The 26,503-nt window shown below is 48.2% G+C and overlaps 1 protein-coding gene across 2 annotated transcripts in view; it reads right to left on the bottom strand.

Moving 5' to 3' along the window:
• Positions 1–2,084: 2,084 nt before the first annotated feature.
• LOC149332253 (neuroglobin-like) overlaps positions 2,085–26,503 on the bottom strand; it is a 221,422-nt gene continuing 197,003 nt past the window's right edge. For both annotated transcript variants that reach the window (XM_089557169.1, XM_089557168.1), the window contains exons 3-6: positions 15,095–15,295; positions 13,939–14,218; positions 13,012–13,243; positions 2,085–11,438 (exon numbers count right to left, since the gene is read on the bottom strand). In XM_089557169.1, coding sequence (XP_089413295.1) covers positions 11,283–11,438; positions 13,012–13,243; positions 13,939–14,171 — 621 coding nt within the window. In that variant the 5' untranslated portion in view covers positions 14,172–14,218; positions 15,095–15,295 and the 3' untranslated portion in view covers positions 2,085–11,282. The remainder of the gene's footprint in view (positions 11,439–13,011; positions 13,244–13,938; positions 14,219–15,094; positions 15,296–26,503) is intronic.

Here is a 26,503-nt window from a genome sequence, read left to right as displayed (position 1 = left end):
TACCTTAGCTTGCCCGTTTTAAAGACGTGTGAGACACCAAGTAAAGCTCAATTTGGGGATGGCTTTGCAGGATAAGGATGGCAACACATGTCACATGAAGCATGTCCCATATACAGTTAAGACACCCGAAATTTTCTGTTGGAATGACCTTGCCCGAATTTGAATGCCGGCGACTCTAGGTGTGCTCGGCTGGAAGAAAGCTTGACCTTGTGTCAAAATGCCTTAGGCACACCTCCAAAAATGGGGTTGGCCCACCCCCACAAATTTGAAAATTGAGTTGACCCACGTTCGCAACCAACTTGGGACAACCCCAAAATTGGCTTGGCCCATCCTCGAAAATTTGAAAATTGAGTTGGCCCACACCCAAAACTGAATGAGACATAGAGTTTATCAAATTACCTATAGGGATAAAAGGCGTCACCGTCATTGCTAGTGCCTTGAAGAGAAAAATCTTCATTAACTGCGGCATGTTGACAACTGTCACCTTCGTACTGAAAAATTAAAAATTGGCTAGAGTTGAGATCAGGGTGATTTCCGCTGTGGAATCATAGCTGCAGCACAACGCTCTTCAATGTGCGCAGCTCGCGGGATACCCAGCTGCAGCAGCCATACCATGGGCTGCGTTATGTCAGTGCACGTTGAAGAACCCCAAGCGTTGGCGCTTAAACCGAAGTCCTCCACTTCGGATACGCTCATTGCCCACTTGCAGCGTTGGAACAATACCATACCATACCATACCGTGTCATACCGAACCATACCATACCGTATGTACCATACCATACCATACCATACCATACCATACCATACCATACCACACCACACCACACCATACCACACCATACCATACAATATCGTACCATACCATTCGATGGGGGCGAAATTCTAGAGGCCAGTGTACTCTGTGATGTCAGCGCACGTTAAAGAACCCCAGGTGGTCAAAATTTCCGGAGCCCTTCACTACGGCGTCCCTCAGCCCGAGCCGCTTTGCTACTTTAAACCCCCATAAACCTTACCATGCCATGCCATACCATTCCATGTCATACCCTATCGTACCGTACTATACCAGATTATAAACACTTTTAACAGTGCGTTTATAACTTTCGTATTAATTTTAATGGAGGTGAATTTTTGCTAACATGATCGAATGGAAATTTTCAAAGCATTTCTTGCGGGCTGCCTAGTAGAAAAGTTGTATTGGTACGACTGAGTTCGCGTCTTCTGCCAAACACTATAATCGGATACAACTTAAGTCTGCAGTGAAGCTCCGCCCACATTCAGCCTCCGCGCACAGAATTCCTCCACGACGCAAAAGTAGTCCGCTGCTTAAACGTTTCTTGTTACGTAAACAAGAAGCTTATCACAAGAAAAAAATTATAAGCTCTAGGATTCTGACACATGGATTGTTTGATATAGTCAAGCATTAAAAAGCTGATTTCGTTAACAGTGGCGGTTGGCCAGCGGAGTAATACAGGACGCCGCGGACCACGGCCCAGTGTTAGCAACTGCTGTTTTTAAAAGTTGTATCCTACTATAGCGAATACAATACCAAGTGTGCCCTTCCCGGCATTCCTGCGCTTAACTGAAATGGTGAACGACCGCAGTATTTCTATTTCTCTCCACGTAACACTGAGGAGAACTCAACCCAATTATTAAAAATTGATTCTCTGTCTCTTTATGGATGTGCAGACTATTGTACGACAGCAAAATACACACTTATCGGCGAGAGAATTGGATTAAAAAATCTTCCCGCCAGTTCATTCAAGCTCGTGACGTTCTTACCGAAAAGGATGGGTTTCTTCGGTTTCGGGATTTTTCGAGATAGGTTCATTTTTTAACTATTTTCTGGCTTATGAAAGCTTCGTTTTCGGTAAGGGTAGACTCTGTGATTAGAACCCCATCGATACAGGGCAACTTCTATTATTCTTCAGTGTCCCTTTAATGGTTGCCTTTACCACGAAATATAATCTGTAATTTTGATAATACTTACGGCTTTTCCTCTTTCTTATTCGCCATTGCAGCCTTTCATCTGCTGGGTGTGTCGTCACAGTCTGCAGCCTTGTACAGAAGCCTAAGTAAGCACACTCTTCGCTTTCACCGTTTATTACATAGCAAAACAAAATAGTCAGCCATCCACATCATATAATGTGATATATAATATGTATAGGTATATACCTCTAGATTAGCGCTCAACATTATTCACACAATATATATGTATGTATATATATATATCGACGCGCGGTCTCCAACGACAAGCACACAACAATGCCGTTTAGGTGTCTTTCCAAACGCCACCTATTCTTTTGTGGCAGCACGCATATGAGGACATGCACAGCAAACTGCGTCAGTTCAGCGTTCGCCGCGTCTGGTGTCAAGTAGGTGAAAGGTGAAAGACGTACTGCCTTCGTAGATCCAGTTTATAAGGAACGTCTTTGACTGAAGTATGCACTCCAGCCCAGCAAAGAAAACAGCGTTACTGCGCCACCAAGAAGATGATAAATCTGAAAGATCTGATGACATGGACGGTTCTCCGTGCGGTCTGCGGTGTTTTTAAGTGGATACCTTCGAAGACAAGCCCCGTTTTATGAAAATCTGCAGCAGCATGTCCTGTGCACAGTAGCGCTTTGTCGATAACGAGATAGCAATGCGATAATGGCTGTCTGAACTTGTGAGTGTCCGTGCGTATTGGTACACTGTGCAATCTGCGATGTCAACTAATGCGCCGAAATCAGTCACGTATCTGAAAAAAAAAGGATCACACAAATGCGTGCATAGAAAGTGTTCTGTGCAAAGGTTATATCTAAACGCAAAAAAAAAAAATGTGCGGCTTTCTCAAAACCGCCCCTTTTGGCTCTCCTCTCTTGACTCCGAGAAAACGGTATGACTTCCGCCCCCCCCTCCACCCTTCGCGTTCACTCAGCAGTGGCCTAATGAGCAGTGGAACTCTCTTGGACGTCCTACGGACGTCCTGAATGTCGGAAAGACGTCCACACGACTTTTAATGTTCATTGTGACTTTCGTGATGCCAACAAAGAGAATGTGAACGCCAGCAGTACTCAAACCATCTCCGTTCATCCTAAACTCTTACGCTCAAACATCAAGGCAAGCGCTCGCAGCTTGCCACATGTCGGGGCGTTCCCGGAACTTCGCGGGGCCCGACAGACCGCGCACAACTTTTTTCACTTCCAACTCACGCCGGCTAGACTTCTATGCACGACCGCTTCGCAACTCGAAGGACTGGTCGCCGAAACATGTCCTATGTTGGACACACACACACGCTTATAAAGACACGACTATACATATGCAAACAGGACGCCGAGAGGCCCTGTCAACGTACGGCGTAGAGCCAAGCCCCATGTAGCATACGCCGGTCGGTTGGCACGACCTACACGATCTGATTAGTGCCAGGTAATATATGCGAGGGATATGTGGGTTGTTTTTCTATAGGCTACGCTACGCGCTGAATACGAGAATACACGCTTCTATACGGCACTGCGTTCTACGAAAAGATGCACTCACGCGCGGTAGGCGATGGTGGAACGAACTCTTGCGGAGCTCTGGCGCTCATTATTTCCACTGCCATCGTCTTTACTAAGGCAACGTCGACATTAAGTATTCAGAAGTTCTTGTATTCACGTGAGACGATGACGGCGGACATGAAAACATCCGCTATGCAGTTCGTTCGGCACATAGGCTTACACTACACTGACAAGGTCCTAACGAGTTACCCGTGAGATATATATATAGAGCGGGTGTAAAAGGACGAGTTGCTATAAAGTACAGTATATAGTAAGCGAGAATATATTGTATAATATGCATACGGACGGCGCTCCGTACGACCAGTTTCTCCGGTGCGGATTGATCCTGCAATGGAAGCGTTGAGACCACTTCTCGTGCTGCACGCGTTATATGCCGGCGCGGTCCGGTTTTGTTTCCAGAGGTTCCTCACATCAGACACATGGCCGGGCAAACAGCCGAATGCCTGCCCCGGTAAAGTCGGCGGTTTTCCCGGCTCTTACTGCGTCGTCATCACAGGACTCACCTCGGAGAAAAACCGACCAGCCGAACTTTCCGCGCAACTTTATCCGCGGCGTTTTCACCACTTGACCCGATACTAGCTGAAGTCTAGAACTTTTAAAGGCTCGCTTGCGGTTCTTGTCGCCTCGGCAAGCAGTACTAGACTGCGTGCCCGGACTTTAGGCACTTTTCGTGGAGCGCACGCAAAGGTGAGGCTGCGGTGCTCCAAGACTCGGCTTTGACTGCTGCGTGGACATTTCACTTTCCCGTGCGACTCAAGCGTCGTCAACTTTTGATGACGTCACAAACCGAAAACCGAAAATCGAGCTGCTAGTCTGACCGATGGACTGCTTCGTACGACAGTACTTGGGGGGGGGGGGGGGGGGGTACCGCGAGTTTTCCGTAGTTGCTTTGCATCAATTTTCCTGTAGGCTTTAGAGGAAGTGAGGGTGCATTTTTTCCAGGTCCTTTAATTGCTTATGGGTATACTGCGAGAAAAAAAAATCCTTGTTCTAGCCCTATTAAATACCTTTTCTGATTGCGATAACTTGGTGCTGTTTCAAATACCAGAACAAACCCGATGGAAGACAAGTCTGCCACGCATATATGTAAAGAAATAGACCTCTCAGAAAGGGGCAACGTGTAATAACTAAAGGAAAACGTGCCATTCCGTTTATGTGGTCTTATATGACAGAGAAAATAAACGCAGAAACGAGGCGGGTGGTTTGCAGCGCTAATGTGGTACTTGCAAAAAAAAATCCGAGCAATTTTTGCTACCAGGCTTCAGATGCGTCCTTGGTAAAATAGGCTAAAGGCACATTTCTGCCCAGCCCATTGGAAACGAAACTAGAATAAGGAATATAATGGTATCATGGCTTTGAGCTTCAAAAACAACAAAAAAGAGGAAACGAAGAAACTAAAAAGAAGCGAGATTTTAACTCGAAAGACACCAGACCCGGCGAACGACGTGCAAGAAGCTGATGAAATCACTTGACAAACACTGTGTCCAGCAACCCAGCAACCATAAGCACACACTGTTAGGACAAAAATGGTCAAAAAGTACAGTAAAAAAACTAGCAAAAACACACCTGTTGCACAATAACATATACAAACAGCGAAATTTTGTGATGCTAGGGTAATTTTGAGGTGAAGAGGATAACCAGGACATGTTGGTTTCATTTCTTTCTAAACAACAACAAAACAAGAAACTATAAACAAGCACACTTCACGCAACATCCCACTCACTGTGTGAAAGCATCCGGCTGACACTTTCGACAAGCAGCAGCGCTGCTCTGACCAGCGCCAGTGGAAGCCGAGTCATGGTTTGTTATTTTGTTGTACCTCAGCGTCGCGCTTTGAAAAGCGGCGGTTGAAGCCATAGTGAGGAGCTGCGCTTTATTGTGTTGTAAGATGAAGTCAGGATCTCCTATACCTTTTCTGTTGGAATCACTAACAAGACGACACCCATCCGTTGCCTCCCAAGCGCGGCATACAGTCGCGCTCAGCATAACCTGCAACAAGCCGGTGGCGACCATACTGCGTTTCGCGCTTAAACGCAGATGAATACGCCCTGATTCTTGGTGGCTAAGCGCATGACTTTTCAGTACCTCTGAGCGTCCACATCTTAGTGAAGTCAACTCGCACTACATCTTGTGCGTTGCAGCTAATACTGAGCGCGATAGTACATGACTTCGAAAGCGCTGTTTCTTGTTCACAGAAACCTTGGCAGTAGTTGCGCACTGCGAACACAGCTGAACGTTTTCACCTAACGTGCGCTACTTTAGTTTAGTCTCCAGCTGAGGCTTACGTGCGTGCACTAAAATGCGGCCGCATGGTGGCGTCACGTCGCAGATGTTGTCGCCAGTGAGCGTTCCCGAGCGTCGCAAGCGGCGACCTAAAATGGCAAAACGGTTTTCCAATCGCAGAAAAAGAAACTTTACCGGAGTGCCTCAAGTCGACATGTGCCTCTGCGATAGTCCGTTTCTTTCAGAATCTTTTTCGTGCTATTTCAGGCCTACCTCTATTCTCGTCTTCTTGCAAACAAACTTCCTCTCCTCTGAAGTAGTAAGTGTATTAGTTTTCGCTGGTATACTCCACAACATCTCACTACTTAAAGGGAACAACGAGTGTGACTTCTCTTGAGGCTTACGATAGAAATACACAACGACGTTCACAAAATTTATTGTGCAATATTGGCTTCCAATCATTATGAACTAAACTCAGCCTGACATTTTAGGGTCGCCCTGCTATGAATTTTCCGGTCGCATTCTCCGAGGCTGCTTAAGTTGCAGTGTGCTTCCTTTCAGAGTCCTGGTGTCGGCAAGTAAGAGAGCCGAAAAAGGCGAAAAGAAAAAAAATCATTCCAAATGCTTTAAAGTGACTAGTTTACGCTCCAACAACACGCTTGAAAAACGACGCGCGCGTCCTCTGTCAGTATAAAAAAGAAAACCAAACGATATTATGTTAAATATGACTCAGTAGCACGGACAGTGAAAATAAAACGCATATTTGCTGTACTATTTGCCACTTTGTTATATAAAGCGACTGACACTTGTAAAAACTCACACAAGGACACATGATTCAGATGTACCCAGTGGGAGGGCCTGAGGCTGAACGTAGTTACTAGTTGCTAACTTTCTAAACAAAACGTAAACAGACAAGGTCACAGCACGAGTTGCTTTCACCAAAGTGATACAGAAGTTTGTCCTAGTTACAGCCAGCCAACAGATCTGACGGTCACCATTCACCAACTCGTCACCAAGCCTACCGCTACACAGACACTATGAAGGCAAGCCGGCCTGACTCATACATCTAGGACCACATGAAGTTGTTGAAGACATAACGCATTTTGACATTGCGTTTGTAAATGTAAAAAGCTCTGGAGAAAGCGCTAACGAAAAAACCTGGCTCAGAGAAATGAAACACACATAATTAAGTCAACTCAGGTTCGAGGAACCTGGATTTTACATCCTTGTGCAGACTCACTCTTTGTCACTGCCGTCGTTTGCTTTGTTAAGCAACACTAAACACTAGCTCAGTTTTGCTAAGAGTTTGCGCAGCGAAGCAAAGATGGGTTACCGGTGTTTGTAAATGACGTTAGTTTGGCGAACATTCAACATATCGCTCACGCAGTTCGAAATACGCAGTCATCGCTTCACAACGACACACCCAAGCTTTTAAGCAGACACGTCAGCGTTCATCGCTCGTGTGAGATGCCAGCCAAAACATGCAAGTACAACGCTCTTTATCATTGAGACTTCCTCTCGAAATGGACGCTCTAATGGCAGTATCTGTAAGCAGCCTCAACGACTGAACCTCAGGGATGATCCACTTGTTTTTATCGGACAAGGACTCAAATGTTGCTCGAGAATCCGGCAAAATGTATAATAAACCTTTTGGAAGGCTCAAACCTGCGGCGAGATAAGTTCAAGAAATACAGGAATTCGGCGCTGTTATCTTGATGAGCAATGACCGTAACCGTGAGCGCGAACGTATGTACCATTGTGAACTCAGAATGCGGCACCTTGAATTAGAGAATCGATCCGCCCATTTAATATAATTCCAGAGCGCAGTAAAGTATCATGTGCAATTAGACATGAGCCGTGATCTCGCATACCTTCCTTTAATCTTGCACTAACTGCCTAGCGGTCTGGACCCAAAGAATAGCAAACTGAATGCAAACTCGTGTAAAATTTTTGATCAGCTTACGAGAACATGTTTTTGATGATCCGCCTAGTTCCTCGTACATACGGTACCTTGTTTAACCAGTGAATCTTGAAATAACACAGAACGCCGGGAACTGCACTCTCGTGTGTTATCTAAACTTTGGGCGTTATCTTAGCAACTGGTTCGCAGTGTTGAGCGTCACTCACTTACAAAAGCTGCTTGCCGGTTGGTAAATAAAAGGAGATCGCGAATGCTTATTCGCGCAGAGTAGGTTGATTTTGATACACTGATAAACGTCGTACATTCATAGCGCAGAACGCAAAGTTCTTGGGCTCCGCACACCTAGAATACAGTCCTCTTCCGAAACTTTGCTGCAGTGTGTTGCTACTGGCGACATGCTTCGGCTGCTGTAACGTGCTATTGGTAGCGTGCACAAAGGGTTAATTGCAGAAACTCAAAATACCGGTAAAGCCTCTTGATAGGGGGCAATGCGAAGAACTCAACGCGCATGAACCTTGTTTTTTTTTTCTTTTCCCAAAGCCGTTGGAGAACGCCCTAAAAATAAGCTTGCCCAATGTATGACTTTGTACTGATTTCCCTTTGGCACCTAGACAGGTGTGGATCGTTCGATAGGCGCTTCCCAGAAAGAACCAGGCGGCAAGTGGTATAGCGTCCTCAGAGCGAGTCGTGATTTTCCGGTGACGTGAACTTGCGACTCGAGAAATGAACATGCGCATTACAGCTGCTGTAGGTTACAAGCCAATAACGAGGACATCACTACAATATCGAAAGAAAAACTAAATATTTTTTTTTACCATGGAAAAACAGCTAAATAGTACTGAAAGTAACTAGCGTCTGGCACTCCTACAAGTACGAAACGTAAAAAAAAAGCTAAACATCCAAGCAACATCTAATAAATAAAATAAGGTTGACTGAGGGAACACTTTGTTAAGCGTGAAAAAATCCAACCAGAATGGAACCAATTTCCGGAATTGACTCATTCGCTTGATGAAAAGAAGAAAAAAGAAACAGCTTTCCCTTTTTGCTTTTTAATTTCACTCTTCATTTTCATTTTCTCGATGCAATGAACTTGAAGTGGCAGCACGTTCTGGATGTAGCTGTTATAGCATGCGTAAGCAGGTAAAAGGGAGGTACGGCGGCTGAGTATGAAGAATCCAATATCTGGCAAGCTTATTCAACATCCACACTTCCTGAACGTTGGTGCCGCTGAACGGCCGAGGGACTACTAAATTGCCTGAGCGAAACCTGCGTGCCGTGAACGTGCCGCACAATGCTGTATTTGCACATTCCGGATTATGTATCCCTAAAGTTTAAAATAACATTCCTGCTTTGAACCTTCACTTCCACAGACTTGACATCGGACGGGACTGGTGGGAATACTTGACAGCACGCAGTATGAGATCAACGTTTCGAGGACGAAGAAGGATTTGAACTGTCTTCAGCCCGAGGACATCATCATCATCATAATCTTCACCAGGCTTCGCAGCAACGTCTCATAAAGAGGTGACTTGCAACGTACGCTTTTTCCTGTGGCATTGTTGACTTGACTTGGCCAGACAGAACTTTTGACAAGATAGTTAGGGATGCAAGCTTCGTAGCGAGGCAGGAAAATGAGAAAAACCGGATATTTTATTCCACGTTTTGTTATGTAAGATCGAAAGGGTAACAGAAATCGGTGTCATAAGTCAGAACGTGCAAAAGTTGCTTTTTATGCCGTTCAGTGGTTCTGAGAGCTCACGGAAATGCTCACGTCAATAGAAGATACTGTCAACAAGCTATGAAGTATGCGCCGTCTGTTTTTGCCACTTTTCATTCAAAGAACAGAAGAGCTGTAGCGTTTCCTTTTTTTTTTGTTATGCGTTCCAAAGAACTGTTCGTTTTGTGTTGCGGTTTGTGCGAAGGCTCGGAAAACAGAAAAAAATCCTTACTTGGTTTCAGTTCGAGTTCGCTTGATACGTGAGCTGCCTGTTGCCGAAAGGAAACACTAAGGCCCTACGCATCTCAACTGATACTTCGCTCGCCGCGGTGTTAAATCAAATTGGGAACAGATCGGGAAGGTCGCTATATAGGGGTACAGCAGGCGGCTGACTCGTACAAAGAACGACCCACTCCGCCGGAACGCGCCGAAACTCGCATCTGGCTGGATCCTACAACACAACAGACGACGCGAGAAACACTGGACATGCGCACACAATGACGTCACAGAACCGCACACAGTAAAGTCCCGGTGCTTGGAAAGGACGAGGTCAGACAGCGGAGGGAGAGAGAGAGCCAGGTGACGACGCGGGCTTGACGAAGGCTGGGTCGTCGCGCTCGGTCGTCACTTCCTCTGACGTCACACCAACACACGTACACACACGCACACACATGCAGCAGTACACGATTGCGTAATCGCAGAGCGAAATGAAAAAAAAAACGACAAGAGCAAAAAAGCTTTCCCCTAAAACATCCCGGCAGGAATCAGCCACGAAGCGATCACTTGTGGCGAAGAGACAGTGGCACAGTGGTCTTGATTTTGCGTCATCGCTGAGCACGATGACGTCACGCAGTGAGCCGCATACGCGAGCGAAGCGTTAAAAATTTACCGGAGTCACTGAATAAAAGAGAGTAGGGTCCCATGACCAGCATAGCAAAGTCATTGCACGGTAGGCGGCGCGAGTGACGTAACAGGCGGCAGTGGATGCCATCGTGTATACTTTTACGCTTTTTAGCGATGAGCGAGACCTTGGAGCACTCGGGCATTCTTTTCCTTCCTTCAGAAAGGATGGTACGCTCAAGAGCGTCACGAAATGACCAAGTCCTTCCCGCAGTACTTCACTGGCTTCTTCCCGTTACACCACAGGGCCAGCAGAACGCCATTTTGTTCCCCATCCTTTGACGGTTCTGCGAAAATGGGTCAGCGCACAGGCTGCACTCCCTGAACGGCAGAAAGCGGAAACGTCAGCCCCGCGCGATGGCCTCCTATGGCGTGTTAAGCCTTGGCGAAAACTGCTTGCCCAGGCTCACATTTTCGCCGCACAAGAAGCAGCAAAATTCCCATTTGCCGCGCTCATTCAGCGCTTGGCCTAGTACACGTGTAGGTGGCTGAAGCCGCGTAAGGCTGTTGCTGTTTAGGATTGCGCACGAAAGACTACGGCACGAAGAGGTGTATACGTGCACCACCTTCTTCAGCGAGCACGCAGGTTAAACGTTAACCTTGACGACGTGTCGTCAGACAAGGGAAACAGCGTCTTTCGTTTACATGCGCGGAATATACGCGAGGCTAAAGGCAGAATTAGGCTTCGAGCATTACCACGTTAGGGTCGACAGGGTTGGTGCGAACACTTTTCCCCCATTAACCGCGATGATCGGTACACCCTCTTTAACACAACACTCAAAAACACGAAGACGTTAAAGATTAATGCTGGTCACCTCAGACGGCCGCGGTCCTCCGACAACAAACGCATAGGCCACTGCCACTTAGGCTGGCACGTAGACAGGAGGCTACTCTGCGTTACTCAGTGACTCCACGCATCTGTGGGCCTGGTTCGCAGGTACACGGCAGTTTTTTCGGCGCGGGGCGAACTGCACGGTTGACACCGCTACGCAGCCGTCGCTTCTTTCTCGGCCAGTTCGAAGCCTTCGACGAGCGTCTCGAGGATGAAGCGAATGGTGATCTTGTAGATGTTCTCGATATTCTCCGTGTACCGGTCACCCAGGGTTTCCGATACGGCTGACAAGAACGGGCCCTCGATGTGCTGCGGACAGGAAAAGTCGAGGCGTAAGAGGCACAGCACGCGCTTTCTCTCCTTGCCATTACTGGTAGCAAACTCAGTCGAAAAATACAAGAGAAAGGTTTCTGTCGTCACAACAGATTTTCTCTAATGTTTCTTAGCAGAAACTTGTAGTAACAATAGAATTTTCTGCAGTTACTACAGAAAAGTACCACAGAACTACAGACTGCATAAAAGTACAGTACAACCTCGTGATAACGAAGTTGCTGGCGATTACTTCGTTAAAGCCGTAGCTTCGTTATATCCCGTGTTGACCGAGCTTCTAAATGGAATCGTCATTCCTTCGTTATATCCATTATTTCATTATAAACCATTTCGTTATAACGAGGTTCGACTTTACTTCAAAAAAGTCTGCAGTACTACAGAAAAATGATACACAACTTCAGAAAAATTGTCCTCACGACAAAACAGCAAAACGTTTTTTTTCGTATTTTTGAGACGGTTCTGTTGTCTTTTTGGACTCGGAAACAGCATTTATCTTTTCCTGCAGTTTTCACGAATCCCTAGGCGCTATATAGAAGTCCCGCTTGCACGGTTGCTCTTTCTGGGATTCGAGGTCAGTTTAGGCATGCCGTGATGGGAGTTCAGGGGCGGACTCTACACTCTAAGCACGAATACTCCTACATGGGTGTAAAAAGGGAGTAAGTTGTCCATTGGCGCACACCCTTTTATAAAGTGGTGTGCTCTGGAGGACAACTTACCCACTTTTTACTTCTTTCCGTTTAGAGTGTAGATGTCTCGCACATTTGGAGATAATACTTTACAGACTGTCACGAAAATCGGGGCACATATAGAAATCCGGCGCGGCGCGAAGGAATCGCTCCCGCGCGCTTCATCGAAGAGTCGAGAAGCTCGGAGAAAATTTCTCTTTGCCGACGGAGAGCGCGTAACCTCGGGCGTGCTGAGCGATGTCCTCTCCCCTTCGCTCGCGCGCGGCGGCGCCGGGTCGGAAAGAAACGACTCGAATTTTCTCGACGACACTCTCCAGTACGCCCGCCTGACCAATGACTTGGTTTCTCCTTGAGTTCCGTCGTGGATGAGGCGCGCGCCAGACCGAGCGTGTCGACTCTTCGGCGTCGCCGTCAAGCTGCGTCCGATCATCTGCAGTCGATATAGCTCACCAAGAAGGTGTACAGGGTCGATCACACTTAAAGGGAACACGGCTCCGCGTGGCTGCACACACACCAAGCACCACTGCGACGAAGCCGGTAGCAAACCCGTGCAAAGGGGCACATCACACGAAGCACGACGTCGAGGCCTCTCTTCTCATGCGACGCTTTGCATTGATTCATGAGCGGGTTAGATGCAGTGGCAGACCGCAGGTACGTGGCCACGCCGAGTCGTGTTCCTTCGAAGTGTGATTGACCCTGTACTGCAAAGGACGCGAGCTAAACGAGTCGCTGAAACCGAGGAGCAACAAGAAGCTCGACTTGCGAAGCAACGAAACAGAGCTTTCGCTCTCAGTAACTAGGTTGAGAAGAGCTAAACCTCACCAAAAATTTCCCAAGCGGGCTCTCAAAAGCGGAGTGCCACTCACCCAGAAGTATTCCTTCTTGAAGCCCTTGATTTTGTAGTGTAGCCTGCCAGTATTGTGCAGGTAGTCCATGAAGTAGTCGAGGTTGTCTAGCGCGTTGATGCCTTCGTCCAGCGTTGTCATGACGACGGAGGCGTGCTGCGCCAGCTCCATACTCTCGCGCTGAGACTCCTTCGTGCGGAGCGCCTGGAACTTCTCGAACAAGTCCAGAAGATCCTCCTTCTCCTGGAACAGTCTGCAGAAGATAGAGGCCACAATTTTAGCCACCAGCACCGCTAGACCTATCGCAAAGCAGATTGCGAGACACGAGCGCTGATAAGGAGAGCTCTGTAACGATATCAGGTAATGCATCGAAGCTCAAAGATAGTCAGTTTGAAGTGAAAATGACCACCCGCACAACAGGAAAGAATTGGTCAACACAAACCGTTTTGTGACGCCCAGTCGTTGCCTAATGTAGGTGGTGGTGGTGGTGTGACACTTTTATTAGAACATCCTTTCTATTAGGCGTTCAGTGCGTCCTGGGCCAAGGCGACGAGGGCACGTTGCAGTTTTAGATCCAGGGAGGCAAGCCAGATGGCCACGGTGGGGGTGGGGGTAAAGGATAGGCGAGGGACTGAAAAACTGTGTGGCACTGTGTAAGGCAGTGTTCTATGTCTGCATACGTGTGTGGACAGTTTGGGCATTGAGGTGTGAAAGTGTACCGGTATAGATTGAATTTACAGAACTGATATGTCTCTATCCTCTCACACACATCTGTTGTGCAAACGTTGTCTGCCTGTTTGGACGGCTTCCGCTATACCAAGAACCGAGTTTTATGTTTCCTTAAACAAACAGGAGTTGATATGAGAAGCGCTAGAATACAAAGAAACATAAATAAATAAATAAATAAATAAATAAATAAATAAATAAATAGACCAGTCAGTCACTCGCCTGACGAACATCTCGATGCCTGTGGGCTCCATGGCCCTGGCGATGGCCTTCCACGACTTGGTGATGCTGAAGATCTGCCTGGCGGTGAGCGGGTGGCGCGGGTCCGGGGGCGGCGGCGGCGGTGGGTCGCCGACGGGCTCAGCGTCGGCACTCGCGGCGCCTCCGCCGGAGCCCTTGCGGCCGCCCGAGCCGCGCACCAGCGACGACAGGCTCTTGCTCAGCGTACACCCCATGGGTCCGGGAGAGGAGGACGACGACGGGACGGGGGCACGCCCTCTCCCTGCGCACGCGGTGTGACGCCTACTTTATGACGCTGAATGATGCGCACCAAAATCTGAACGGGTATCTTTTTCAGTCTATTCTTAAGCAACTAGTACGTGGTTACACTTCGGAAAGCACAGTCGAGTTTTTCTTCTACTGTGTGGTAGAAATGGTTCTTCAGTGCTGGTCCGCTCAGCCCGTTTAATTCTAACTTAAGAAATGGAGCTCTGGTTGAGCCATATTGGTACCTGTAATCAAGGTACAGTTTTTCTCAAAAGTTCATAAGCCACTTGAAGTGCGACGCAGTCAGTTATTGCAGGGTCATGAAACAGGACTTATATGGCGTTCCGGACTCTCTGAGATCTCAGGGCAGTGACAGTGACAGGCCTAATCATCTATCCCCAATGTGGACGGGTAGTACAGTCTTTTTCAAAAGTTTAGAGCCCAGGAGGTTTGCTTCTAAGCCTTGTAGTGGGACTCCTGAAGCATTAATTGCAGCCCTACCCATTGGAGAAGACAGGACCAGAAATCATCGTACCTTCAGGAAAGTTGGAGCGTTGGAGATGCATTACGAACCACACAGATGTGGCTCAGAAGCAAACCTACTGGGCTCCAAACTTTTGACAAAGGCTGTCCCTCCAGGTTGGATGCCTCGATTCCAGAGCGTACATTTATACGGTGAAGCTATGTCCGTTGGCTGGACAAATGGATAGGAGTAATCAGCACCCCCCTGGAGTCGGGGCGATGGCCGGAGCCACCTTTTGTAATCAAATGGCTAGTGTACGCAGAAGCGCTACAGCACAATCTTTTGGCGGCTGTTCGGGCCAAATGTTTTGTGGCGTGTCAAATTTACTCACTGCTGCCGTGCAGGGTTAAATGAGAGCATGACAGTCACCTTTTGAGGTTGAGGGCTGCCGGGGGCTATCGATCCCCCGGTGTCTTGGCCGAGGAACGGACGGTTTCTGCCTGGAGCAGGGAACGGGTGCTGCAGTGAGCGGCGACGCCCAGGTCGGGCGTCTGTCGCGTTCCGCCTGCTCTCACGACGATCTCCGATCCGTCGGCGACGACAGCCGGGGTGCGTTCATAGTGCGGGATCCTGTGTGGGAAAAAAAAACACACAAAAAGAAGTACACTCCGGTTAGCTCTCGATTAATCTACCGTAGAATACTGTCGTGCTTCGGCGGTGACACAACACACAACTCAAACAAACGTTGCTCCCAAACCGACAACCTTCAATCCTCTGTCATTCTGTCCTGTCCGTCCTTAACCACGCCATGCACTGCTGGTACCTTCCTCTGCTCATCCTGGACGACCGCGAGGTTCACTAGCTCCCTCCCGTGACCATTCCGTCATTTAGACCAGCGGCTGTGGTTGTAGCGGGCGCTTTAGCCGTCGTACCGTCCAAACAATACTTTTAGGGTTTTTTTTTTGTTATTGTGGTTTAATGTCTCAAAACGATTCAGACAATGAGGGACGCTGTACTGGAGGGCTGTGGATAATTTCGACCACTTGGGGTTCTTTATCGTGTACTGACATTGCAGAGTACACGGGCCTCTAGAATTCCGCCGCCATCGAAGTACGACCGCCCCGGCCGGGATCGAACCCGCGCCTTTCGGGCCAGCAGCCGAGTGCCATAACCACTGAGCCAACGCGGCAGCCACATTTACGGTCTGCCTGCATCGTCGGTTCTTCGCTGACTTTCCCTTCATTTACCGATCGACTCACTCCTCTTTAGTTATGTAACCTCACCGGCATCGTCGTCACCTTCGCGCTTCTAGAATTACGCATTGTTCAGGCGAAATCTAAGACAAACCCGCAGAGAGACCTTTTAACGGGCCCATAGCGCCCCTTAAAAGGTCTGCGAAACATCAAGCGAGGAGAGATGGAGGGACTAAAGAGCACACAGTATCATTTCGCTATTACCGCAGCGTAAACACCGAAAGAAGTCCGCTGACTTTTCGAAAAATCCGGAATATACAGCGCCTGCTTACGGGGCTTTAAAGTTAGGACACGTTTTGAAAAAAGAAAAAGGAGCTCGAAACTTGTGGAGAAGAGACCGAGGGAAAGAGAGCGCTTGAATGCATTCCTGATCAATATAAACGCGTAAGAAATGAAGAATTTCCCAAAGAGCGGTTACCCAATTAAACGTTGGACGTCATGCTCAGACATCATCAATGCTACAATAAAATATGAGCACGACAGACCTCCTCGAGCCGTTCCTCAAACATTCGCGCCATGATTAGAACAAGTGACTGATTATATGTTCCCACAATATTGCCCACCGAGGGTTCGTATCACGGCGAGGCGTAGCGACCGACGACACTGGAGTTTAGGAACTGTTCTTCTTTTACGTTGCACTTTTGTGGTTTCCTTGTGGCCGCTACAAGGCAAGCCACATGCGCACTCCCTTCTATAAATGTAAGAGCGCTAAAGGACCGCTTGCTACATTTTTACTGCGTTCTGTGTAGAGTGTACGACGGCTTGAGGAGCCCCTGGCCTTAAAATACAGTGGCAGCAGAAGCAAGAAGATCGGCTGAAATAGTTAATGACTTATGCTATCTGTCGCGTTACCGAGGGAATGACGACTCTTGTTAACAACACACACACACACACACACACACACACACACACACACACACACACACACACACACACACACACACACACACACACACACACACACACACACACACACACACACACACACACATTTATTGCACTGCCGTAGCTCCAACCATGGTGCCGGCCACCGGGCAACTGCCCGCGCTCGTTCCCTCCACTCCGTTCGTTCACCCCAGTCCCCCACACGGGGTGGTGGCGCCATCTCTCGCGCCCGCACTCAACCACTATACACGACACCACGGCCACCTGGATCGAGCGCGCGGCGGGGTTGCCGTGCACAACACTATCAAAGGAATCACTTTCAACTACCTATCAGCATGTGACCGTACACATACATCAAAAATTAATACAGGCGATACTTATTTATTTATCTATTTGAAATACTGCAGACCATGTATGGTCTTAGCAGGAGGGGCACATTCAAGAATTTTATGAAACAAGAAATGACAAGCATATGCAGATAATACCTGCAGAAAAAGACAAATAAAAAGACACAAACAAAAATCAAGAAGAGTGTATACGCCACATTTCGAACAGGTATTTTAATCCAACTAGTCTCCCAAGATACTGGATACACGCATAACTTGTCCAACGCCGGAAACAACTGTGTACTATTCAAGTGGATTTTGGGCATTATGGGAAACATAAAGGCACATCAGTCGGCCCGCAGCTGTCTTCAGTTTCAGGGAATTACAGAGAACGTATAGAATTACGGAGACGTTTTCTTTACAAGATCCGCCGCGGCGGTGGCGTTAATGGCAAGGTGAATGTTTGCCATACCTTAATTATGCTTCCCAGCATTCAATTCGCCAACGCCTAAGATCTGGACTCACGCAGCGAATTACTCGCAGTTTGGAGCCTTTCTCTGTATAATCGATTCCGTCTGCCGACGCCGCCTTCAGACGGAGCTATCGTACAAGAGCCCGAAGGGGCTTCCGGCCTGGGCCTGAGGCCCCAGAAATCCAACCCGCTTCCCCAATCCCTCCTGGAAGTGATCCCGATGAACATGCCCTTACTAGCACCCCCGCCTCTTAAAAAAATTAAAATAATAAAATCAGAAAAAAAAAGAGCCACGCATCTCGCAAGTTTTCAATGGCGTGGCTTGTGTGAGAACTATAGATTGATGAGAGATCCAGAAACACTTCAGCACCATTTTCAGCAGTTTATGTTTTAGTGGCGTCCGGGTATTTGTCGTTTTCAAAGATATGAAAGTGCTTGTAGCCCTACCGATGGAGGGAAGCGTAAGCATTTCTTGTTTGAAAAGCAAGAGTGTTTTCATCCTTCATCAATGCCTTAAATCTACGACCAAAAATTTAATATCTCTTGCTCCTCGGGGACAGAGGTTAGCAAATACTTCGATTTCTATATATAAAGAACGGATAGACGCCCATTTCTTCAGCCACTTTAACTAGCATTGAAAAAGGAAGACCGCTGAGACCGTGGCTCAAGGTTGTCCGCTAGTTACTGAGACATAATATTTTTTTTAAAGAAAATCTAATCTCAACCTGTGCGAACGTTGCCTGAAGGGGGCGCTTTCGCTCTGTCGTCTATTTACCGAGGTGCCTGGAATAGGCTTTACTTTCAGAGTTTCCTTCCTTGACCCCTCAGCCACTCCCCCTCCTTTTACTTCGCTTCTCATCATCTGGGTCAGCACGTGGGGCCAATATTTCCTCATAATGTTTCGTTTCTTTCACTGCTCCTATTTGCCGAATTGCAGTGTTTACTCTTCCCGTACATCTGGGGCTGGCGGCTCCATGCTTGCTACTTTCATTTTCCTTCTCTTGTCCTCTTTTTGGGAAGCTTGTCCCACAGTTTAACGATTTCTATATGTCGGCTTTACAGAGTAGCGGCTCTGGTACAGCACTTCATCGCGATCACAATATATGGCATATTCGTACCGTGGCTCTCGCTAATCCGAGAGCAAAACAGTGATGTCGTCACAGTGACGTCATATTATGTTAAAGAGAATCGCAGAAGTGTGCAGCAAGGCTGCGCCTGAGATGAGTGCAGCCAAGCAGAGTCGTGTGTCTACTGCCGTGCACTAATCTTAAGTAGTAGTAGAGCAACCTTATTGGAAACAGTGAGGAAGGGAATCACGGGATATTCGGATTAAAGTTCATGGTGGGCTCTGTTCCAGACTGGACGTCAGGTGGTTACACTGCACAACATTGCAGCGACCTCTTCGGCCTTGCCCGTCGCACGAGACTGAACTGGACAACGCAGTCTCCCACAGCACTAGGCTGGAGAGTTGCAAATGCCCCGGAAATTTGTCCGCGGGGCGAAGTGCTGTAGCGACAGTCCATTATTATTTTAAGCATGAAATGCTTTTAGCTCCCGTTGTCGGCGACATTGAGGTGACGTCGAGCCAGAACCGACAGCCAAAATCCAGGCACCAATTTCCAGTCATCCGGGCGCTGATTTAAAGTCATCCGGGAGCCGAAACCGGATCATCCGGGCACCGAACGAGATCTAACGAGTCGAGTATTTCGCTCTCTAAGCCCTCGTACAGTATCGGCATACAAACGCTATAATATGCGCTGCTCAAACGAGTTAAAAAAATCATTTTAACGTAATGCGCACGTCAGCGACACAGGACCCGTGGCGCCATCCAATGGCACGGCCAGTAATCAGGCCTGGTCGCGCCTGTCGCCGTGCATGAAAAGCGGGAGAGAAAGCCGAGCGTGCTGTCGCTCGCGAAGAAAAGATTAGGGTAGAAAAACGGCTGATGTGAGACCCTCTAAAAGACTCGAGGACGGCTAACAGTATCTAGGAGGCGTGCTAGCATACATTGCGCCTTGCCTGCAGAGCATTTCATGCTTACGTCTACTCTTGACGACAAGATAGCCTGCATTTCGTTCACTTCGGAAGCGTTCAAGGGCGGAACATGTGGTCTGCAGGCGTCCGTTTTTGGTTCGGCAGCACAGGACAGGAGAAGATTGCTCTAAAGCGGGACAGAGAAGCTCCAAGCAGATGTTAAGGCGATGTCGGAACAGACCTCTCAGATGCGTCCGTCAGGCGGGTCGTCGGCGGGAAAGTGTCAGGTACAGCCGGGCGAACTGCACCATTTGGCAATCAAAGACGTGCTTCTAGACAATGCGCAACGCTGTTGCTGCGCTACAGTCGCGACCGGCAAGCACAAGCACACTGAACTCAAGCAGTTGTCGGAGGAATTTGGTCACAGAAAGTGAAATGGTGCTAGGGTGAGTGTCTACGACGATTCGCTTAAACTTCAGATATACATTAGTTGTTTTCAAACAGTGTGCGGAGAGAACGAAACGCAACACGATGGCTTGCGAAATGGACGAAGAGAGGCAAGCTCGGCTACAACGCCAGTGGGACGCCATTCGTATTCCTTACACGTTTTCTTGTTGTGGAGACAAAGCGCGGGCTGTGGAACGCCGCACCCTCCTCCTGGCAGAGAAGGTGTCGTCATCACCGGCCGATTTCGCAAGTAAGTTGCGGTCTGTTGACACCTTTCTTTTAGTCGTGGATCTCAGAGGCTAGGCTGCAGACTCCAAGACTGTGATCACTGAGTCTTTTTTTGGTGTAGACGTCATGAGTTTGAATCGAATGACGGGAAAAATTTTTAATGCAATTTTCACGGCAATAAATGCGTACTGTGTTCCTTTAGGTAGATGGACATGACTAGAAAGAACCACACAATAAATTTTAATTCAGCGCAGTCATTGCAAAGAGTAGTCGCCAGAGTTCCTTTAAGCAACAAAGGTGAAGAGAAGCGGCGTGCGAACGTAATTTTGCTAAGTACGAGACAGCACTTCATTCATAAGAAATTTCGAAATTTTTATATAATAAGTCCGGATTGCTGAATGCTACAAGAAGAAATTGAATAAACCGCGCTCTTCAAGCGTGGAATCGGCGGCGGTGGTGTAACTTCAGAACTTTGTTTCAGATATGACGTCACAATGTCATGGGAGCTTGCCGAGGCGGGGGGAGTACGTGTCCATTCGCACACCTCATCCTATGGCGGCTGTAAATCCAAGACAGCGATACAGAGAGAGGGGTATGGAGAGGAGAAACCGTCTAACACAGCAAAGAAGTCTAGCACAGAAGTAGCCCAACACAGCAAACAGAAAAGCGCTAAATGTGGCAACCGAAGAAAACGGAGACCGCAGAGCGAATATTTTCTTTGTGTTGGACTGGGCGCTTTTCGTTTACTTTCACTCCGGACCCGGTGCGTCACACACGAAATGAAGTGATGCCGCAATCCGAGGTGCCATGTATGCGCAATGCCGACGGACTCCCGAGCTGCGTATACGTGGCCAGCTTTTACCGCTATAGAGTCGACTTCCGAAAGGAGTGAGAGCCTTTACGACGAAGGCCTGTTCACGTGTCTTCTGCTGCACCCTTTTGGCCATGCCGGAGGCGATTCCATTTCGCGCGCACCGGCCACTCAATATCCGTGTCGAAAACCGCCACCCATATTACGCATCACCTTTTCTCGGTTTTCGTGCCTTGATCGTTTTGTTTTTTGGTTTCTTTGGTTTCCTATAGCCTTGCTCGAGCAGAACAGAGAACATCACTTTGTATAGCGCAATCTCCGATGCCACCAGATTGCCAGTCAGTGCAATTCGAGGTTTTGGATGCGGAGTAGGTTCCTAGCTAGACGAGCGTAGGACAGAAACAAACAGCCAAACAAGCAAAAAAGGAGCAGAGAAACAAAAAAGCAAACGAAGGAGAGGTGTTGTTAATACGAGCTTCCCTGTCTCCAAGAGATGCGATGCGGCGTTGACGCGAAATTCGTAGCACAAATAAAACACCACATGGATGGTCCGCTATTGCCAACCAGCGGGCTGCTTCGGAGGGAGGCCCAATCGACCGAGTCGCCGTGCCGGGCAGTGCAGACGCGGCAGGAGGGCAAACAGGCCGGTGGGACATGACCTTGCGAAAGCAGCTCCGGGCTGGGTTTCCTCCCAAGCACCGGGGCGAGAAAGTCTCCTCCCGAGTGCACCTCGTCTTCGGAAAGTTGCGCAATTCGATACTGTTGGCTGCGAGTAGACAGTCGGGCAAACTTACTCCTGTCCCGTGCAGCCTCTTTGTCTTTGCGTTTCCCTTCGTCCTTTTTGTTGTCGACCTGAGTAAGTTGCTGCAGCAGTCAGGCAACTTCGTCAACGTCCCCATAATGCCCTAACATCCCTTTATTCCCTTCCAGTCTCCCCATTTTTTTTTGTTGCACGCTCATTTTTCCTGCTCTTGCTCCTCATCTTGCTTTGTTCAGAAACGTTTTCCAAGAGCCAGCGCAATGATATACAGGGTGTTTCACCTAAGACTTTCTGCAATTTTTAAACATAAGCTATTTGAAATAGATGCGCGTTTTTTCTGGCATAGCACTGTCAGTGGTGTAGTACATCATAATTCAACTAAGACGTGCTAACTAGCAGGCTTGGTAACCAATATTTAATAGTTAACTTTTAAACTATTACCGTTGGGCTCCTTAATTATTGAGAAGCATGTAGCCCACCGTAAATAAGGTCCATATCCGTTTTTAGAATTTCGAGAACGCGATTATCCTCGGCGCTGTGGCCCAACAAATTTTGGCTATTTCGACGAGTTAGGTTCACTGGAGAGGTTGCTTTGCCTGCAAGCTTCTCAAACCGCATGTATTTTGGCGCGATGAAATTTTACGTAGGTAAACCATACTGAGTCCCATATTTTTCGACAAAAAATCCCTGGAATCACATAGTCAAAGTAAGACCCCCCCTCCCCAACTCGCCCAGCTAAACATTTTTTGTAGCTATAGGGTACAAGCAAGGGCTGTTTGTATGTGGACGCATACGTTGATTTGACAACGAGTGGACATCTCATATCAGCGGCCGAATGGACAAGATAAACAGCAGCGACCTGTCTCGCGAGTCCTGCGAACATTATCAGCTATTTCGATCTCCAACTTGACTTTCCCATTGGTACATCGACAAACCAGTGTTAGTGTAGCGTCGTCGGCCCAACGTACTACAATAGTAAAAGCGTTTTCCTACGATAGCTTCTTCTCTTCCGTTGGTATCTCCAGATGCTGCTTCCTTTCGTTTCCGTTTCCATTCACCGTCTTCGCTCTCATCTGCTTACTTGGCGCGATGTCGTCTGGACAGTCACTCTTCGGTATTGTGAGAAACGACGCAGGCAGCGAAAGGGAAAAAAGGGAGGAAATGGAGAGAGAGAGAGAGAGAGAAACCGGGATGGGAGGAGGAGATGGTGACTTGCGAAGGGAATCACAGGAAGGGAGCGAGCCGACTAATCGAGTCCAGAAAGCCAGCAACCCAATAGGACACCTCGACGAGGGGAATCCGAGCACTGCTGCCTCCCCCTGGTGTCGGAGGACAGCGACAACATTCATCATGTCGCCGCTCTCGCTCCCTCGCGTGCCCGAGCTGAATCCGCTGCGCTCCGCACTACCACGTTCTCTCTCCGCTGCCGCACGTTCGTTGTTTGGATCCGTAGCCCCCCCCCCCCCCCACCTCAAGCCGGTGAGGAAAATAAACAGGGAAAAAAAGGAAGCTTCCCGAGATTGGAGTTTTCCCAGAATCTGCCTCCTCATTCCAGTGCAGTTCCTGTCTATCAGACGACTGCTTAACTAACTCGGCTGGTATCCGTTTTGTTGTCAGCCGTCTCCTCTGTGTGTATTTCCTCTGCTTTCAACTGTTCGTCGTGTTCTCCCTCGTTCTGCAGTCGGGCTGCCTTTCAAGCACGTGAAGGATCTTTCCTGTCCGTTTCCCATTAAGATCCTTCCGTTCATTGTCCACCTATCGGTGGCATTCGGGTAGAGTTAGGTCTTTTATCCTCTTTCAGCGCAACGCAACACGTATAGCCTAGATACGGTGACTTCGATATCGATACCTATTTTATTTATGGTTGCGAAAATTCGCCAGTGTCTGCAGCAGGCGCATTGGGGTAAAATGAATCATTTTGCGAAGTTCCACGAGATTAAGCGCAATTGGAAGATTTTTTTCAGAAATTTCAAAGCGCGGAACACAGTTAGGGCGGGCGCGAGATGTGGAAGAAAGTATCCTAAAACGCAACACACCAACCTTGAAAAGTTAAAACAGCCCTCCGCGACTGGTTAAACGATACTGAAGCTATACCGGGTGCGCATTGCCCTCCAGTAACTATCGGAAGGATGTCGTCGTGCTCCGTCTGAAAAATGCGTTTTTGTGTTCCTGCCTGCCGGCCGCTGTGTGCTGCTTTCTTTCTTCCTTCTTCTTAGCGGAGACAAGACGATGCTGAAAGACATAATCTTCTTACAGCGCTCTGGTTACACATGAAGGTACGGAACCAGCTACAGGTACAATGATTTATAGCGTCGCCTATTTTAGTAGCGTTTGTTCGGCCTTAAGCACATGAAAAGTTTAGTTTGGTTTTGGTTTTGTGAGGTTTAACGTCCCAAAGCGACTCAGGCTATGAGGGACGCCTTAATGGAAGGCTCCGGATAATTTCTACCACCTGGTGCTCTTTAACAAGCACTGACATCGCACAGTACACGGGCCTCTAGCATTTCGCCTTCGCCGAGGCCGGGATCGAACTTGCGTCTTTCTGGTCAGCAGCCGGGCACCGTAACCACCGAGCCACCGCGGCGGCTCACCTGATCAGTGACGCTGTGAGAACTGACCGTGCTGCATCTCAGCTCTTGCGCACTTATCGTTTGTTGCTATGGCACAATTTCCACAAGAATCCAACTGGAATTCACGCATCGCAGACTCACATCAGGAACTACATCACATCGCTTACAATAAGGTGCGAGGGTAAAATATGAAGAAAGGGGGGGGGGGGAGATTAGTATGACGAAAGGAGTAAGAGTACATAATAAGCTCAGAACACCCAAGAGAGTAGCGAAGATTTCCCGGAAGATGAAGAGCTTGTAATGTGCACCATATTGAACAGCTGCTCTAATACACCACCAGCGCAAGCTATTCGCGAGCGGACGTCAGCTACCTGTCTCGGGTCTCACAATTGGTCGCCCAGTTTCTAGGCGAGCAGGATGAGGTGCGAGGAGTGGAACATAATCCAGAACCATCTGCTGCCACATGCGTGGGCACCTAGAAACGCATTCACGGATATTCTGTCGCTCACACGCGCGCATGCACACGTTCGAACATACACACACGAACACACACAGTAACAAACACTACAATGCAATCTTGCGAAAGCTGGTGCTGTACCAGATGGACCAGAAAAAAAAAAAACACCAATTTTTTTTTAATCAAAAATTCTTTAGCTCTTTTTGTGTATGTTGCTGTTTATCCGGCAGCAGGAAACGCATTTATTGATGACAAAATTGCACTGAATAATTTTCCCGTCACTGGATTCAAACTCATCAGTCTACACCGAAAAGAACTCCGTGATCAGCGTTTCGAAGTGAATGGCAGTGTAGCCTAGACTCTGGGATCCGCATGTAAACTGTCTAGACGCACCCCAGCTTACTGGCGAAATCGACTGGTAGTGGCGACACCTGTATTTCACATTCTTACCAACTTGGCTTATAAATGCTCCTTTTTCAGTGAAAGTAGGATCGTTGTCGTTAGAATGCGGTAGCCTGTCGATACAGAGCAGCTTTAATTTGCCTTCACTGTCCCTTTCAGGCGAGGCACTGTTTTATATTTCTTGGGAACGTTAGTCCAACAACGCGATTTGCGTGTGCGAAGCTCTCGTGACTGGTTGGCGTTACCGTTACCGTTTTTGAGGTTGCAGTGATAAGCAGCTAACGCGTGACAGGCTGACCAGTAATCAATTGTTCTTAATCCTTAAACGGTTTGTAATTTCGCTCATGAATCATATGTCTCCAACCTCGGCTTCCAAAGCGCAGTACGGTTCTCGTGAGTGCAGTAGCTACAAGCGGGCTAATCGCACACACACGCACTAACGCTTCCGGGTTCGAGTGCGCATTAACGAAAACCGCATCTGTCTGCCGTCCTCGTCGTCAGCGCAATAAGGCCACGTGTCGCCGTGTGTCACCAGAGGGCGCTAGGTGCTTCCGACTGGCGGCACTCCTAACTAGAGGGCCGCAATTACCATCAGAGCAAACGAGAGATGGTTATAAATGACCCTCTCGAGAAGATCGCGGCCGCCAGAGCCCCGCGCCATTAAGTGAGCCCGGAGATACATGATGCGGTGGCAGAGTGCTGAGAGCGAAGGAAAAACAGACTGGGAACGAGCCATGACCTCGCAGGCGCCCGAGTTGCTTAGTCACGTCAAGGAAGTAAAGGTGACGAGGGGGAGCCAAAAAACTCCCGTCTGCCGAGTCAAACTAAACCGGCACTTCAGTCACACGGTAATAGTTATACCCGTGCCACACGGAGAGATTTAATGCCATTAAGTGCTTACTGCCTTAAGTTTTAATGGCATTCGTTTGGTGCCACACGCGTAAATTTAATGGCATTAGCCTTACTGCCATTCGCGACCTACTGAGTTCGCGACAACTCATTCGCCCGTGCAATGCGTACTCTCGTTCCCATTCCACACGCAGAAAAGCATGCAGTTTTGTTAGTAACAACTTCCTAACCAGTAGGAAATGGTTAATTCTTAACTTTCAGTCAGATGAGGCATTTATATACTGCATTTTCGATGCGAAGAGCGCCGTTTTAACCAGCCTTATTGACAGGTACTCTCGACTTGGGTGTTGACATGCGAGTTTATGGCAACTTTTTCGACTTGTAAAGCAGGAACAGCCGTATTT

The sequence above is a fragment of the Amblyomma mixtum genome, chromosome 8 (assembly GCF_055824585.1).
Source record: "Amblyomma mixtum isolate Tamu chromosome 8, ASM5582458v1, whole genome shotgun sequence".
Lineage (NCBI taxonomy): Eukaryota > Metazoa > Arthropoda > Arachnida > Ixodida > Ixodidae > Amblyomma > Amblyomma mixtum.
This window is presented reverse-complemented; position numbering and strand designations above follow the sequence as displayed.